This window comes from Suncus etruscus, chromosome 5, assembly GCF_024139225.1.
Source record: "Suncus etruscus isolate mSunEtr1 chromosome 5, mSunEtr1.pri.cur, whole genome shotgun sequence".
NCBI lineage: Eukaryota > Metazoa > Chordata > Mammalia > Eulipotyphla > Soricidae > Suncus > Suncus etruscus.
In genome coordinates, this window is record NC_064852.1 from 68629446 (window position 1) to 68646207 (window position 16762).

At 30.4% G+C, this 16762-nt stretch overlaps 1 protein-coding gene across 1 annotated transcript in view; it reads left to right on the top strand.

Moving 5' to 3' along the window:
- CNTNAP5 (contactin associated protein family member 5) overlaps positions 1–16762 on the top strand; it is a 939273-nt gene that overhangs the window by 631824 nt on the left and 290687 nt on the right. Inside the window, exon 12 of the mRNA XM_049773789.1 lies at positions 11813–11932. Within this exon, the coding sequence (XP_049629746.1) occupies positions 11813–11932 (120 nt within the window). The remainder of the gene's footprint in view (positions 1–11812; positions 11933–16762) is intronic.

Consider the following 16762-nt stretch of genomic DNA (forward strand, 5'->3'; position numbering starts at 1 on the left):
ACCTCTAGCAAAAACTAATATATTTTTTGTTTTATAATCTCTTTCTAAGTAAGAAAATGCTACATATTCTATGTCTATTTTCAGCAAACTAAATGCAGCCTGAGACATCAAAAGATCTATTTTCTAATTTAATCCTCTGACACATTTTTTGATCTAATTTCAGCAATCCCATCAGTTTTAACAAATTATTTTTGTAATTTTCTTTACTGAAATCAGGCCAAGGCAGAGTCCCATAAACCTGCTGCACAAGGGGCTTGATAAGCTTAATTAAGTAAATGGCTGCTAAATGCAAAATGCTTCATAAGCATTTATTTTAATTGCTAGAATTAATATAGCCTTATTTATGATGGGAGGCTATATATGTAAACCTGTAACTGAATTCTCAAACATGTGATAAATATTAGACTGTGAGGCCATAAGAAATGAAGAAGTAAATATGATGGAAGATTTTAAAGGTTTTAAATGTATAAGTTAAGTTTCTTATCTATTTCTACAAATTTATGATAGGAATATAAATGGTGGGAGGAAAGATTACTGCTATGACCTTGGTACTTGAAAAGGTGAAATCTAAATAAAACTATTTTGCTGTCTGAATACTATCATTATATTTAATGAGAGTGGGCATCACAAGGACATTTCAAATTGTACAGTAGGCAATAAATTAACTGCCAAAGATAGATTCAGAATATTTTTCTTAAATATGAAAACACTGATGCATTTGTTCTGCCCAGCTATATTACATACCTGTTCAAATTAATACAAAAAAGTACACAAAATATTCTTACTATGTCTAATATTATCCCTTCCACTGAAAACCATGTATCAATTTTATGCATTCATTGTATTAAACTTTCAAATATTGCCTTAGTATTAATTGGTTGATATTTATTGTAGATGAATCTTCCAAACTATAGTATAGGATTTTTTCTTTTATCCTTCCATCTTATTTTTTTTTAAAGATGATGATTCTCCTATCAATGACATCAATTACTTTAGAGTTAGTGTAGAATTTACCAAGTTATTTCATATGCAGTTTATGGAAGCCTTACTTGAGTTCTACATCTTTTAGAGAACAAAGAAATTGCCCTAGAACTCAGTTTACCTCAATTTAGACTTAAAAAAAAAATGAATGGATGTTAATACATTTATAAACAAGTGTTTATCCTATAACATAAAATTTTGTTTCTACATCTACTATATAATACATAAGTGTATATATAATATATAAGTGTATTTATTTTATAATTATAAAATATTGTATAAATTATATTTTATATATATAATTTTATAAATTATAAAATAAAATTATTTTATAAGTATAAAATAAATACACTTATATATTATATATGCACACTTATGTATTATATAGCAGATGTAGAAACAAAATTTTATGTTGTAGGATTTATGGTTTAGCATGATAAGACAGAAAGATAATTCAAACTATATTATATATGATGCAGATATATACAATCTATATTATATATATTTGGCTTTTGGGGAACACCGGTGACACTCAGGGGTTACTCTGGCTATGCACTCAGGTATCGCTCCTGGGACGCCTGGGGACAGAACCACGGTTCGTCCTGGGTCAGCTACATGCAAGGCAAACGCCCAACCGCTGCACCATCACTCTGGCCCCATGATGCTAAAATATTATAAGATATAATTATAATAATGTAATTATATATATATGATAATATTACATAATATATAATAAACATAAATGTTACTTTCTGAGTCAAAATGATGCAGAGAAAGGAAGTATCAGGCTGAGGATATAAGAAAGCTTCTAGGTGAAAGGAATTTGGGGAACTTTAATTAAAAGATAAAACATATATGCAATGTCAGTATGCTTCTTCTGTACTTTTATACTCTTTCCTAGAAGTACCCACCCTTAGTTGTTAGATAAGTACCCACCCTTAGTATTTCATTTTTAAGGTTTAGATTGAAGGTGGAAACCATGATTGTCTCTTTTCTATCTCTGTGAAACAAAAGATAATCTTATAAGTATGTAAATTATGGACATATATTTAAAAACCAAACACATTTAACAAAGATTATTTTTATAAAAATATGTATTTAATTATTTTTACTTACATAACTATTTGTTTGATCGATTTCTCTGTGTAGGTGTGGTTATTGAAGCTGTTGTCCCCAGATATTCCTAGTTTTTTCTCCTCTTTTCTTTTCTTTCTTTATGGGCTAAGTCATGTTTCTTATATCAGGACCATGGCGGTTTTTTCTTTTTTTGTGTGTGTGTTTGTTTGTGTTGTTTTGCTTTGTTTTGTTTGTTTGTTTGTTTTTTGTTTTTGTTTTTGTTTTGTGCATGTGTGGTGCTTACCATTATTGTTGGAGTCCTCACTGGATAATGGACACTTTTGTTTTGTTTTGTTTTGTACTGATGGAATGTTTCATTTTCTTTTTTCTCCATCGCCCCCCAAATCGATGATGAGAACCTCTAGAAGGACTCTGCCCACTTTTGGAGTATTAGACTTTTACCCCAGTTTACTACTTTTCACTTCTTCAGACCAAACCATGCAAACTTAACTAGCTAGGCCTACCTCCCAGTTAGAGGGGAAAATTAGGGAGACACCTAGACCAATCAGATGCAAGACTACTAGGTGGTAGGATAGGTACATAGGGGACCACATATTCTAGCAGCCCTGGGGGTGAAGGAAGTGGATATGGGAGATAAGACATAAACAGAGGTGAAGGGAAGACAATATGGTGATGGGAATCCCCCCTGATGTTATGTAAATATTTAACTAAAATATTATTGTCAACATGTAAACCACTATGATCAAAATAAAAATTATATATAAAAATATGTATTTAATAGCAGATTCAAAAATTATAAAATAAAATTAACAGAAGAATTTAATTCTACAGTAATAATTTGTAATGTCAATATTATTCCACTAGTAATAGGTAAAACATTCAGGCAGATCAACAAGGTTATAAAACAATATTATAAACTAATAAAATCTCATAGACATGTCTAGAATGTCTCCCTTTATAATAAAATATATCTTTTCCTCAAGTGCACAAAGTATATTCTAGAACAAGGATTATTTCTATCCCTAACCCATCTCCTTCTCTCCCAAACAATACATATCACTTGTAAGGCATTTCTGTTAACAGTGTACATGCAAATAAATACATATCCTCAATTCTTGATGAGCAGTGACATGATACATAAATTTATTCACTTTGATTTCCTTTCATAAACAGGTATTCTGAATCTTACATTGTAGTATTACTTTAAAGCATTCTTTATTAAGCTTCGAAACTATATTATACTGTGATGTGCTTAATTAAATTTTCCCTACTGGAGACTATAATCTATATTACTATATTTTAGGTAATTCAAATAGTATATAAAATTGTGAATGCACTTTGTTCTAGTTGAGTCTGCTTTGAAATAATGAAGAAAATATCATAGACTGGTTGACTTAATTGGCAGGCATTTATTTCATAGTTCTAGAAGTCAGAAACTTCAACTTTTTATTTATTTTGGTGCCAGATTTTATTAAAATATAATTATTACTAGAATTATCAGTTACTTTATTTTATTTTATATTTTTCTTTTATTTAAACACCACAACTACAAAGTTGTTCATGATTGGATTTAAGACATAGTGTGTATTACCCACGAATGTTTTCTTCCACCAATGTCCCATTTCCCTTCCACTATCCCCTTGAGTTCGCCTCAGGAGTATACATTTAATCTCTCTCTTTCTCTGTCTTCTATCTCTCTCTTTTTCTCTCTTTCTCACATACACATTCTTTTTTGTTTCTTTTAGACACTGTGGATTGAACTATTGTTAATGAAGGAGTACCGTGCATGTCACCTTATCTCCATCTAACACCCAGTTATTTACCAGAGTGATCAGTTCCACTATCATTGTCATAGAGTACCTTCGCTACTCTAACTGTACTGCTCCACTATTTGTGGTAAACTAGAAATAAGGACCAGGAGGACCAGAATTATTAGTTCTTTAAAAAAAATTATGTTCTCCACTCACTGTCTGTAGTGCTCTCAAATGACTGTCATTCTTTTGAAGAGGTTATCATTATTCTTTTCAATATATGGGTTAAATTAGCTTATAAGCACATAAATATGTTACACATATAAAGTAGACATGTTTTGTTGTTTTCTTTTCTGAGAGCATACTCTAGAGTTACTAATGAATTAGTTATAGTCTCAGTGTGCATTGGGTACTTTGTTATTCAGTATAATATATGCGCATGTAGGAAGTAAATTTTAATAAACAAGGAACAGGCTTGTCCTTAAAATAATAGGTGTATAACCATATGTATTTATTTTAATTTGTACTTAAAACTTCACACAAACTATTATACGTTATTGGAAATAAAATCAAGGATATGTTTAGAGCTATCATACAGTATTTTTTAGAATACTGTTAAAAATGGAAAAACAGGTCAGATGACAGCCAGAGAGTCGGACATGAATATTATAGATCAAAGGTTATTGGAATGCATGGGCATATTCACAAGTTGTTTGACATTGCATAAAGAATAATATATCCACGAAGCATAGGATCATTGAAACACTTAGGCATTTTGGAATGCATTGTATCAGTAAATCAAGAATTTTATGTTACTAATAAAGTATAAATAAAACCTAGGTCTAACATATAAAATAGTTTTGTAACTAATATATTCTCTACTTGGAAATAAACCTTCAATAGATTAATCATTTAACAATGCAATGTGATCATATCAAGGAATACTACTTACCAATTAAAAATGAATAAATTACCAGCTCCTTGAATAGATTATTTTGTTGAATTTTGTTGAATGAAAAAGCCTTTTCAAAATGAAATGGACTATATGATTAAGAGACTGTCACATATCATATGGGAAGTATGCCATTCATACTTCAGCAAGTCAGAAATTTCCAGAGGATATTTTTTTCTCAAGTACCTGAAATTTATAGACATACTATGAATTCATATGCAAATAGAACAATTATCATGGAGTATTTTAAGCATACACAAAATAACAAGCTAATACAAATCCCTGTGAGATTCCATAATCTCAGGTTCAACAACCATCAGATGCTGTAACTTATTCCTATTACCTCTTTTTCAAAATGTAATAGATTAGGAACATTGAAGCATATAATGTCATTGCCAATTTCTTAGCTTATGTATTTATTTTTGTTGTTGCTCTTATTGTTTGGTGCACATTTGGTTGTGCTCAGTGCTTACTCCTGAGACTATACTTCAGGAATTATTCCTAGTGGAACTTTGGAAACCAGATGGAACACTGCAACCCAAACCCAGGTTAGTCATAAGCAAAGCAAGCACCTTGCCCACTGTTTTAGATCTTTGTACTCTGTACACTATCTCCCTTAATATGTTTATTTCTAACATGTTTACTTCTGGGTCTTTTAATATATTTATGTTTGCATCTGCCCCTACATGTTTTATTTCTAAAGAAGATATTTATTTAATATATACCTGTACCAGCAATACTATGCACAACCATATTAAAATATACTTTAAAAATCTGATCAAAATCTAACTATGGTTTTTGAGCATTTTGTAACTAGACTGGATTAGTAACTCCATGGTAAATAACTTGCCTTGCTTGAGTAAGGTCTTGGGTTTGATCCCTGACAATGCTACCCATTTGGTGGGGTGTTGTCAGGGATAATTATTTGGTCATCTTCAGTTTTCTTCAACTTGAATCAGAAATGAAAGTATTTCCACAATTCCTTTTTGTGTGAATGATATTATGTAGTATTCACACAAATAATGTATTTGTGGAAATACAAATGCATAATATGACTTCTTGCCATTAGTTTGTTAAATAAATTAAATCTGATGTTCCTATATTCTTAATAAAATTATATTCTTATGGTGTGGGTGAACCTAAATTTTATTTTTAATTCATCTTATTGGTTAAATTTAATTTAAACATAATTTTAAAGAAGTATCTTATTAAGTGTTATGGATTTCTCTTTAGTCCCATATTTTCCCTTGAACACTTGCCAAGTAGTTTCTATGTTTCTTTATCCTTTCTAATTTGCAGAAACCCATGTTCGTTCTTGAATCTCTTGAATACTTATTTTTCTCTTTCTCCCTTCGTAAGTTTCTAAATCAATTTTAATAAGAAATATCTTGCTTCACAAGTAAAAATGTGTTATAATTTCTTGTAATAGTATTTTCCCTCGTTCTGACATATTAAAACCATACTAGTGTCATGTTGACAGATTTAAATTTGGTCAATGAATTTTGTTGTTCATTCTTTCTTTAAAATAATCTCCATCAACTTTTCACATTTCAGAAATCCTTCAGGATGTTTATTTTTATTGCAAGGAAATGTTTTTAAATTTGTAATATCCATATAAATTTTATGAATTTGATTACTTATGTATTGTCAGGATATTCGTGTTAACATCAAATAAGTTATATACAAAGGAAATGGCCATAATGTTTGCCCGCAGTTTCCAAAATATAACCATTCTCTAGTAATCAACTTTCAACAGTGACCAGTATAGAAAGGTGTAAGAGAAGAAAAAGATGTATAGTATATTTTATATATTTTAAGTATATTAATATAATGACTATTCTGTATGATACTGTAATTGTCTTGATTTGAAAAGGAAATCAAATTGAATCTATGATATTTTAACAATGTTACAATTTTGCTATCTTTCTGGTTTCTTATTTTCAATTAAAAAAGTGTTAAAGTTTGATTGTGTTTCAAATATAGGCTTAGTTATAGTTGTTATTAAATGTTCTTAGCAGAAAGAACTAGTTTGTTTCCAGTTTTTTAGTGTCCCAATGCATAATTTTAAAAATCAAATAAAGAGTGAGGAGAGTGTACAAAGTTAATGCCGATATTTTATATGCAAATGACTTAATTTGATCCCAAACACTTCCAAAAGTGGCCCCTGAGCACAGTTCCAGGGGTAATCTCTGAGCACATTGAGCTGGCCCAACAACTCTTTTAAAAAATCAGTAATAAGGGGCCGGGCGGTGGCGCTAGAGGTAAGGTGCCTGCCTTGCCAGCGCTAGCCTTGGATGGACCGCGGTTCGATCCCCCGGTGTCCCATATGGTCCCTCAAGCCAGGAGCGACTTCTGAGTGCAATAGCCAGGAGTAACCCCTGAGCGTCAACGGGTGTGGCCCAAAAACAAAACAAAAAAAATCAGTAATAAACCAATAATGATACTATTAAATCAAATTAAGTTTATGTAAATTTATAAATTCTCTTTATTTTAAAATAAACAATAATTTATGTTATACTATAATATATTTGTCTATAAATTCATTTACTTCTATGAGTTCATAATGAAATTAAATATATTTCTATTTGTCAGTATTAGAGGATATTATTGGAAACAAATTCAGTATTTTGAAATTTAATAAGTAATAGTAAAGCTTGAATATTTTGATATAATCTTATAGTTTATATAAGTCATATTTAATGAGAGAGTATTTTATTTAAAAACATTTTAGGTGAAATTATTTTATTTAGTAAAATGTAAGTATTATCAGAGAAAATAGAATATATGTTGAGAATATGATACTGTCAACAGAGCATGGGTTAAGATATTTTACTTTTTTTTTCCTTAATTTTTATTGATTTATTTTGGGCCACACCCAGCGGTGCTCAGTCAGGGGCTACTCCTGGCTGTGCTTAGGAAGTACTACTGGTGGATTTGGAGGAGCACAAGGATGCTGATGATGGTGATTGAACCAGGTTTGGCCATGTACAAGGCAAACGCCTTACCTGCCTGCCGTGCTATCAATCTGGCCCCTATTTTAAAAGAAATGTATTCATAATAGATTTCTTAAAATTAAACTGAAATTAAATGCAGTCATAAAATCTGCAGATTTTAGATTGTTATTATTAGAGGCGAGCGGCTTTGCGACCAAGGTAATAACCAGGAGATTCACAGACTGAAGCAAGCAGACTTTATTTCTGGAATGCCAGGGCCGACTGCTTCCCAGAGGATAGAGACCGACCAAGATATTTTACTTTTACAAAGGAATGTGATAATTAGATCAACCACATACTAGCTTATTTGTGTTTGGAAAAAGTCCTCAGATTCACTTACAAAATCTATAAATTGTGATGCTTATTATCAATATTTGCCTATGGAGATCATTCATTCACTGACTAAAAATTAAGAATATGTGTATAAAAAAGTAGTAAATATATGAAAGTTGCAATATTTTGGCAAAATAGGATTCTTTCATTCTCACATCACACTGAAGTTACGATCCTGTTCTGAGTTGAACAGTGATCCAGCCCAGTACTATCCTACTGTTCTATTTTAAGACCCAGAGATATCCTATTTGAGTTTTGATTGTCTTGTGTTGTTCATGGGAACATAAACAAACATACAATCAGAGGGCTAAAAATTGTTTCCCCTTTGGCTGATTTGGATTCATTACTATAATCACCCTTTCTAACCACTTCTGCTATCACAAGCCATTAAAAAAAGATAAATCACATGGATAATAACAAAAATAATTAAGCTTGTATTTGATGACCCAGCTACTAAATTGTTAAACCTCTGAAGACAATCCAAACTGGCTAGGTGATGTCCAGTTTAACCCAGTCAAAATTGCTGACCTAAATATTCATGGATGATTATTCATTTCATTCAGATTTGGAGTGGCTTATAATATGTTGAATAACTGAAAATCATAAACTATAGTAGGAATGAAAATTGATAGCTATTGAAGATGTTAATGTTAATAAGTTTCTTAATTAACCTATATTTTCTCCATGAAATTGAAAGTTTCTATCAATAAAAGTGAAGGAGAAAAAATGAATTCCAGTATTACTTAAAAACATTTCATCTCAACAATGCATACTGAATCAAGTTGTCTTCATTGTTATTTCAATAAATGTAGCAAAAGTAAAAATTACAATTTATATATATGTATTATTGAAAAATTGTACTTTGTATTTTTTGAAGTTTTTTGTTATGTCAATTATACAATATTTAGAAAGGGTTTTCTATGTGTGTCTGTCAATTTGGTCACAATCATGCTGAAGACTTTCAACTGGTTATGTTCTCAGCTTTACTCAGGGCAGACTTCTGGACTCTATGGGGTACCAGGTCAGCAACATGTAAGGCAAATAACTTTACAGGTCTCCTATCACTCTCCCCAGAAATACTCATAAAGATTTAACTTATATCACTGTTCTTTCTCACCTATTGGTGCTACATCTTTATGTAGACATCCACTTAATTTATTAACTTACAAATATATAGTTTGTTAAATATTGTAGTATTGTTAATTTTTATTTAATTGGTAAAATATGAGCAGAAGTGTAAGTGAGTCATGAATGGAAGTTATGGAGAATGAAAAATTTCTTTACATTTGGAGGGTGATATAGATAAACTCTTACCTTATAATATGGTAAATGGAATAACAGAAGAAATTAAAAATTAAGTTTTAATGTTGACATTATTGAGATAAAATGGTCAATACTGTAAAAATACATAAAAATTAAATATCATTGCATTGTAAAGCACAGGTGTATGTAAGACTATTTGCATTCAGAAAAAATGTGGTTCTTAATTTAAGTTGAACATAAACTATACAAAGAGAAGTGGCTTAATTGCATAAATAATAGTTAAAACTTACAGCAATAATAATACTATTAATTTATATTTATTAAACAGTTTCTATATGTCAAGCACTCTATTAGATGCTCTCTGTAGATCATCTCTTTGTATTCAAGCTAATAGAATGGGAAAAAGTATTTTTATATCTATTGCTTTATAATGAAATATAAGTAAAACTTAGTATCTAAAGGAAACAGACATTATAATTTCATAGTTTCTTGAATTTCTCAAGGAGATTTATGGGATAGGTATGATTCAGTCTTCATACTACTGAAATTAAAATGTCATATTATTGTTTAATTTGAGATTTGCTTTGAAGTTCATTCACACAGCATATTTTAGAAACTACCACACGAAAAAAAATACACCTGATTCAATGCCACTCTGTACCGCAAATATTATGGGCTCCATCACATATAACTGAGAAAAGTGATATTGGATGTTCCCATATTGAACTCATTATATTTTTTAAATATCAATGTGGGAATTTCTTCCCTGCCTCTGCTTATAGAAGTAACTTAATCCAAGGAGAGAAATTTAATTTATGAACAGAAAACCAGGAGATGCCAATCATAAGAATTATCTTGGTCAAATTTCAGTAGATAGTAAATCATTACATTAAATGCAAAACAATGGTGTTTTACTCCTACGTTTATGTTCTCACTACTATGTAATCCACTATTATGCTGCTGCCTGCGTGGGATTTATCCCAATAGATAGATGCAAATTCTTCCTATCATTGTTATTTTAAATTTATGAAAATTGAATATTACTAAATAAAATTTAAAACAATTCACAGTAAGAAATGAGGTTTAAAATGTATTACACAGATCAATAACTATGATAAAGTTTGGACAAAATTAAGTTATGGGCTCTGAGCAGGGTAAAGGATGAAAACTAGAGTCTTTTCATGTATGTTCTACTTCAGAAAAGGTATGTGATTGCCAGGGAGAATTACTGAGTATAAAGATAACCTTGAATTCACTTGAATCTATGAAAAGTCAAACCTTCTCAAGGTTTAAAACTTTATTGGTAGTGAGTTATTTGAGTCACCTCTCACATTTGATCATGACAAACTACAAGTCCATATTTTTAGGATGGGGCATTAGTCATAGGGTCATGTTGGCTAATGTGAGGAGTCAATGTTTTATCTTAAAGCTCTAGGGGAATAAAAAATTTGGGGCTGAAAGAATGACATAACTACATGTAGACCTGCTGCTCTGAGCTACAATATTTTGTTTGAAATGTTGAATAAATTTCAGCACCCTTATGCATGAGACAGCACATGACTATTTTACAGGCTACTGAATTCATTCATATATATTTAACAAGGTTTTAATATATATTTATATTTATATATATATTTATATATATTAAAACTACAGAAAGGTGATACTATCCTATTCTATGTCATCTCTCTCTGTGTCTCTCTTTCTCTCTAAGTACATCAAAAACAACCTAAACTATAGTATTTATAAGTCTTTAATTTTTAAATAAAAATTAAACTAGTAAGTATTCAATTGGGCTTTCATTTGTAACATTTGCTAGACACTCACATATGTGTGTGAATGTGTGTGTATGAACTCCTTTATACACTGGAACAAGTCAACTTTTAACATTGCTAGTCTTTATATAGCCTTTTTAGTTAAGAACAAAATGTTTTAATGATCATATAATAATATAACAGTAGAGTGAGTGGACATAATCTACATCCACATAGACAAAAGCTTTGTAAGAAATAAAGAGAAAAACCAGAGACAATGTGTGGTGGGCGGGGCCTTGTCTTGCACGTAGCTAATCTGAGTTCTTTCCCTGGCATCCTGTATGGTTCCACTGAGCATAGCCAAAAGTTATTCCTAAGCACCGAACCAGGCATAAGCCCTGAATACTGTATATGCCCCCAGCCCACTCCTAAAATAACAACCCACCCCAAAAGAAAAAATAAGAATGAAGACTTGTTGGAAGATACAGTTTATGAAATGATATATGTTTAGTAAATGAGTTAGGAAGACTGGATGATTTAGCAAAATTAAGTATTGAGACACTGAGGCATTAGTTTTTTAATATTTGAAAGATGTAGATAGAGAAAGAAAAAAGTCATTATTGTAAGTATATATAAGTAGAAGTTATTATTTATTCAAATAGATATATATACGCTGAGTAAAGATTTTCTGTTTCTTTGTGTTTTCAGCCCTTTATGAGCAATCCTGTGAAGTGTACAGGCACCAAGGAAACACAGCTGGTTTCTTCTACATTGACACTGATGGCAGTGGGGCAGTAGAACCTCTCCAGGTTTACTGCAATATCACAGGTACGTGTGCAGAACCCCCATTCATAATGTTTCAGACATGTGACATTATAAATAAAGTAAAATCCATTGGGAAAAGATTCTTATTAAAATAAAAACATACAGCAAGTAGCATCAATTTTTCTTTTTGAATCATCTATGAGTTACTTTCAGTAATATTTGTATTTTTGTTATAAAGGTAATCAGTATTTATCTTATAAATTTTGAGAAAAATTATTAAAGAAAATGGTAGTCACTGATAAACCATAAATCAGATACTACAGTTGATATCTTATCCAAGTTTTCCTTAATTGAGTATATAATTAGTTTGTTCTGGGCTTACTCTTTATTATACTTTCAGTAATCAATCCAACTGGAGTTTGGAAGACAATTTGTCTTTTGCAAGACAAATGCCCTATCCATTGTACTATCACTCTGATCCCTGAATTTATATATAAAAATAGGGCAGACCATATGTTTATGTATTTTAGAGGGTGTTTTGACCATAACCAAATGTTCTCAGGAGTAATTTCTTATCTTTTATTAGGAATCACTACACTGGGATCAGAGAGCCATATGAGATGGTAAAGATTAAACTCAGATCAACTGAGTGCAAAAAAAAATATCCTACCCTCTGTACTATTACTTCATCTCATAATATATATTTTGACATGAAATATATATGAAAAGTATAGAGCTTTTCAAATTTCTATTTAAAATAATGTATGTATCAGGATTTAAAGTTATGTGATTCATTCATAGAATAAATTCTAATGCTCTTTCTGTCTATATTTTGAAAGATTTATATTAGGTTTCTCTCTTATTTTTTGTCAGGAATAGAGGGGAAAATGTACTTGAACTTAAAAACAGTTGTTTTGTTGATGTGATCTTCGAGAAATTAGAGGCACTGAATTGTGTTTCAGTGTCAATAAGCTTGATTTTGCATAATCTGGCTATTTTAAATGCAAAATTTCTTTTTAACACATGCAGTTAAGAACCATATAGCCCTTCCAAAGCTCATAGAAATAAAATGAATTGTAATGACTGTATTTTTAAATTTCACTGTAACTATAAAAATATTTAAAATATATAAATGGAATGATAAAATACATATTTACTACTTGTAAAAGTTGAATGTTTTACATATGAGTGAGAATTTTCACACTCAATCATGTGTTAAAATTGTTTTGGGAAAATAAGATGAAAGGAGAAAGGAACAGAAAGGGTGAGGAAGGATATCAGAGGGACAGGCAGGAAGAACATACACTCTGTTCAACTCAGGTTGTTGTGTATAAAGTTACTATTCTCTGTAGCTTTCAGTAGCATTATTGGGGTAACAAAGTATAATGGTGCTAAGAAACAGGGGCCTGAGGTTTTTTTTTTCTGTACCTTGTGGCAGTCAGCTGAGCACCCTTGGCCTAGTTGCACCTCTAAAATAAGGATCTAGGACTGAGCTCTCATAGGCTTTCCTCATTTAGAATTCCTGAGAGAGCATTTGAGGTTCAACCTAAAAGCAGAAGTTGCTCTCAAGAATTCTACTTATCAGTGGACGTCCTGAGAATGCAGAACAGGTTGAGCTGAAGAGTAATTTTGAATCCCAACTATTTTTCTAGGTGTCATTTTGTAATATTAGCTCCATTTCTATAAGCTAGGAGTAAACTAGCCAACTTTTTCATTCCCTCTCCATATATATATTATACAATATAAAATATGTACATATATTATATAATATATAATATACATTTATTATATAATATATATGATATATAATATATATAAAGAAAATATGAAGATAGAATCACAAATATATCTATATATAAAGGTAATAGTGATCTATATCTATACATTTAAGTATAGTATGCATTCATATGCCTACATAAAAAGCTGATGAGGATTTTATTTTGATTTTTTGTTTGCTTATCATTTAAATAGAGATATTAAAAGTAAAATGTTGGTATGGGTGTCCAGTTTAATGCCAGGATTGCATAAATGTGAAAAGTTCTTAACCCTCTCAAAATGAATTTTTCAGGAAGTGGAATAAATGAGTATTAAATTGTATTTATTAATTGTGTTCTCTCTCATTCTTGTTATTGCTGTCTTGATACAGATGATGTAGTTATCCTAGTCATAAAAGATAGCTAATTCTTCCTGCCAACAAAGAAGTCTCTAACCTTCTGGTATATGCCATGATATTCAAAGGATCTAGGAGCCTGAAGGGAGTTTTCTAAAAAGGAAAATTCCAGTATTAATAAAACAAAATTGTCAAAGTGATGAGATTTCCCTTAGAACTTGACATTTAAGTTCATTGTACTCAATTAATATCTACTTTGTTTAATGTTAAGAGAATATTTTGTCAACATATTAAAAATGTTTCATAGCTGCACATTTTCCCTGTGTATAGTAAAATTGTATATTAATACAAAAATTGTCTAAAATCAGTAACAAAAGCATAGTTATTCCCTTTCATGTGAGATGCAATGCCAATTACTTCTATCAGATCTTTATAGCAGTCATCAGACAATCCAAGGAATTTACAAGGAATGTAAAGTCACATCTCTCAGGCAAAAGTTGTTTTCTATTCAGAAATAGCTCATAATATATTTGCAAATCACCTTACAAGTTTCCATATCTTATCACTTTCACTATGATGAATCTCTGTTTCTCACTTCTTTGGCAGCAGGTTCTGTTTTCATTAAAACTCATCAAAGCATGCATAATGGAGTAGGAGGAGAAGCTGCAATTGAAGTCTCTCCTTATTCCTGCTCGTAATTGTGCAGTGTGATTTCAAGTAATAGATTATTATGCAAGCTATTGACAGAAAGAAGGAAATATGTCCATTCGGTTTTGTTGAATAGTTGTTTGTCTTACTTTCCAAAATTAGAGACTGTCAGGAAGATTATAGTTTATGAATAGAATACAATCTGTCACTGAAGAAGCAAGAGTTGCCTATAAATGTAGAATAGAGCTTCTCACCTATGGTGCAGTTCTTTTCCTTGTTTTATTTTTCTGAGACCACACCCAGATATTATTAGCTCTTTTCCTGGCATTACTGTGCTCAGGAATCACTCTTGGAGGGTCTCTGGGTACCATAAGTAGTGCAAGTCATTAAAAACAGGTTGTTTGTGTTCAAGGCAAGCTCTTTTACACAGTTCTAATTCTTTAATATTCTTTTAAATTTCTTATCATATATAAGTATTTATATAAGTATATTTTATATACTTATATGTGTATATATTTGTTTATGTAAATAAAAATATATATTTGTATGTATACATATAAATACAAAATAGATTTTAGTGAAGTATTAGTACATATATTACAAATACTAATATACAAAATAGTATTATTAAAGTAAAATTTAGAGTTGTATAAGTGAAGAGGGAAATACATGTTTCAGAAAATAAATAAGTGTCTCCTAAGTATAAAAGTATGAGGAGAGAAAGAGAGAAATGAATGTTCAATATATAACATGAACTTGAAAACAAACCTTGGAATGATATTTGGAAGGTGATTATAAATAATTTCTATAAATGTCCTGACCTTAAATTTTACATAATTTGGGTTTTGTCTTAAAACCTTACACTTTTATATGTCCTTTATATTTTTAAAATATTTGGGCTACACCTAGCTAATTTTTTTTAAAATATGTTAACGATGGTCTGAAGTTACATAAACAGAATCCCTAGTGATATTGTGGGAGTGAAGATCAGGTTAGTTAATATAGTTGGCCACTTCAAGTCTCTCACAGCAGAAGTTGAATTTAACATCAAAGTCAAGGATAAAACAGCACTGACCAAGCAAATGTAAGCAAAATAAACAATGGAAGTACATTAAATTAAGGAGTTCTTTCACCTCAAAGTAAATAATGACTAAGATACAAAGACTGCATATGGAATGAAAGGAATTATTTACCTAATACCAATCTAATAAGTGGTGTATAAATATGTCACTTTTAGAACTTAACAAGAAAAAATTTATCTATCCCCATTAAAAATGGAAGAAGAGATGATGGTTTTCTTCTTTTTCCAAGAAGAAATACAGATGGCCAAAAAAAATAATGCTCCAAATTATTAATCATCAGGTAGATGCAAAATTAAACTTAAAAAAACTTAAAAAATTATGAAAAATTTCCCACCACAGAGACTGGAACAAATAACAAAGAAAACAAGAATAGCCAATGCTTGTGCAAATGTAGGGAGAAAGTGACTCTCTTATAATGCTGATAGAAATGTCAATCGATCCAGCCATTTTGGAATTTATATGGATATTCCTTAAAAAAAATAAAATTTGAGTTTCCATATGAGCCAACTGTACTACTACTAGTAATTTACCACAGGAGTCCAAAAATATGCAGAAAAACAATCTTCATTTCTATGTTCGTTGTAGTACTATTCAAAATAGCAAGAATAGAATTTGTTTATGTAAATACAAATATGTATATTTGTATATATACATATAAATACAAAAAATATTTTAGTAAAGTATTAGTACATATATTACAAATACTAGTATACAAAATAGTATTATTAAAGTAAATTTAAATGCCTGAGAATATATGAGTGGATAAAGAAACTGTTGTATATATAATCGATGGCATGCTACACGGTTACTAGAATAGAATTTGGTTATATGTGGATGGATATGGAGAGTGTTAGGCTGAGCAAAATGGGTCAGAGGGAGAGAGATAGATATAAAATGGAGTATAAAAAGATAATATGCTATTAATAGCTAAAGATAATTGAGTTGAGGCCAGGGTAACCAATTTATGGTAGGCATTTTCATGAGGGAGTGCAGTTGGGGAACTATGAACTATACAGAAGAGACCACTATAACAATGATGGTAATACATGTTTA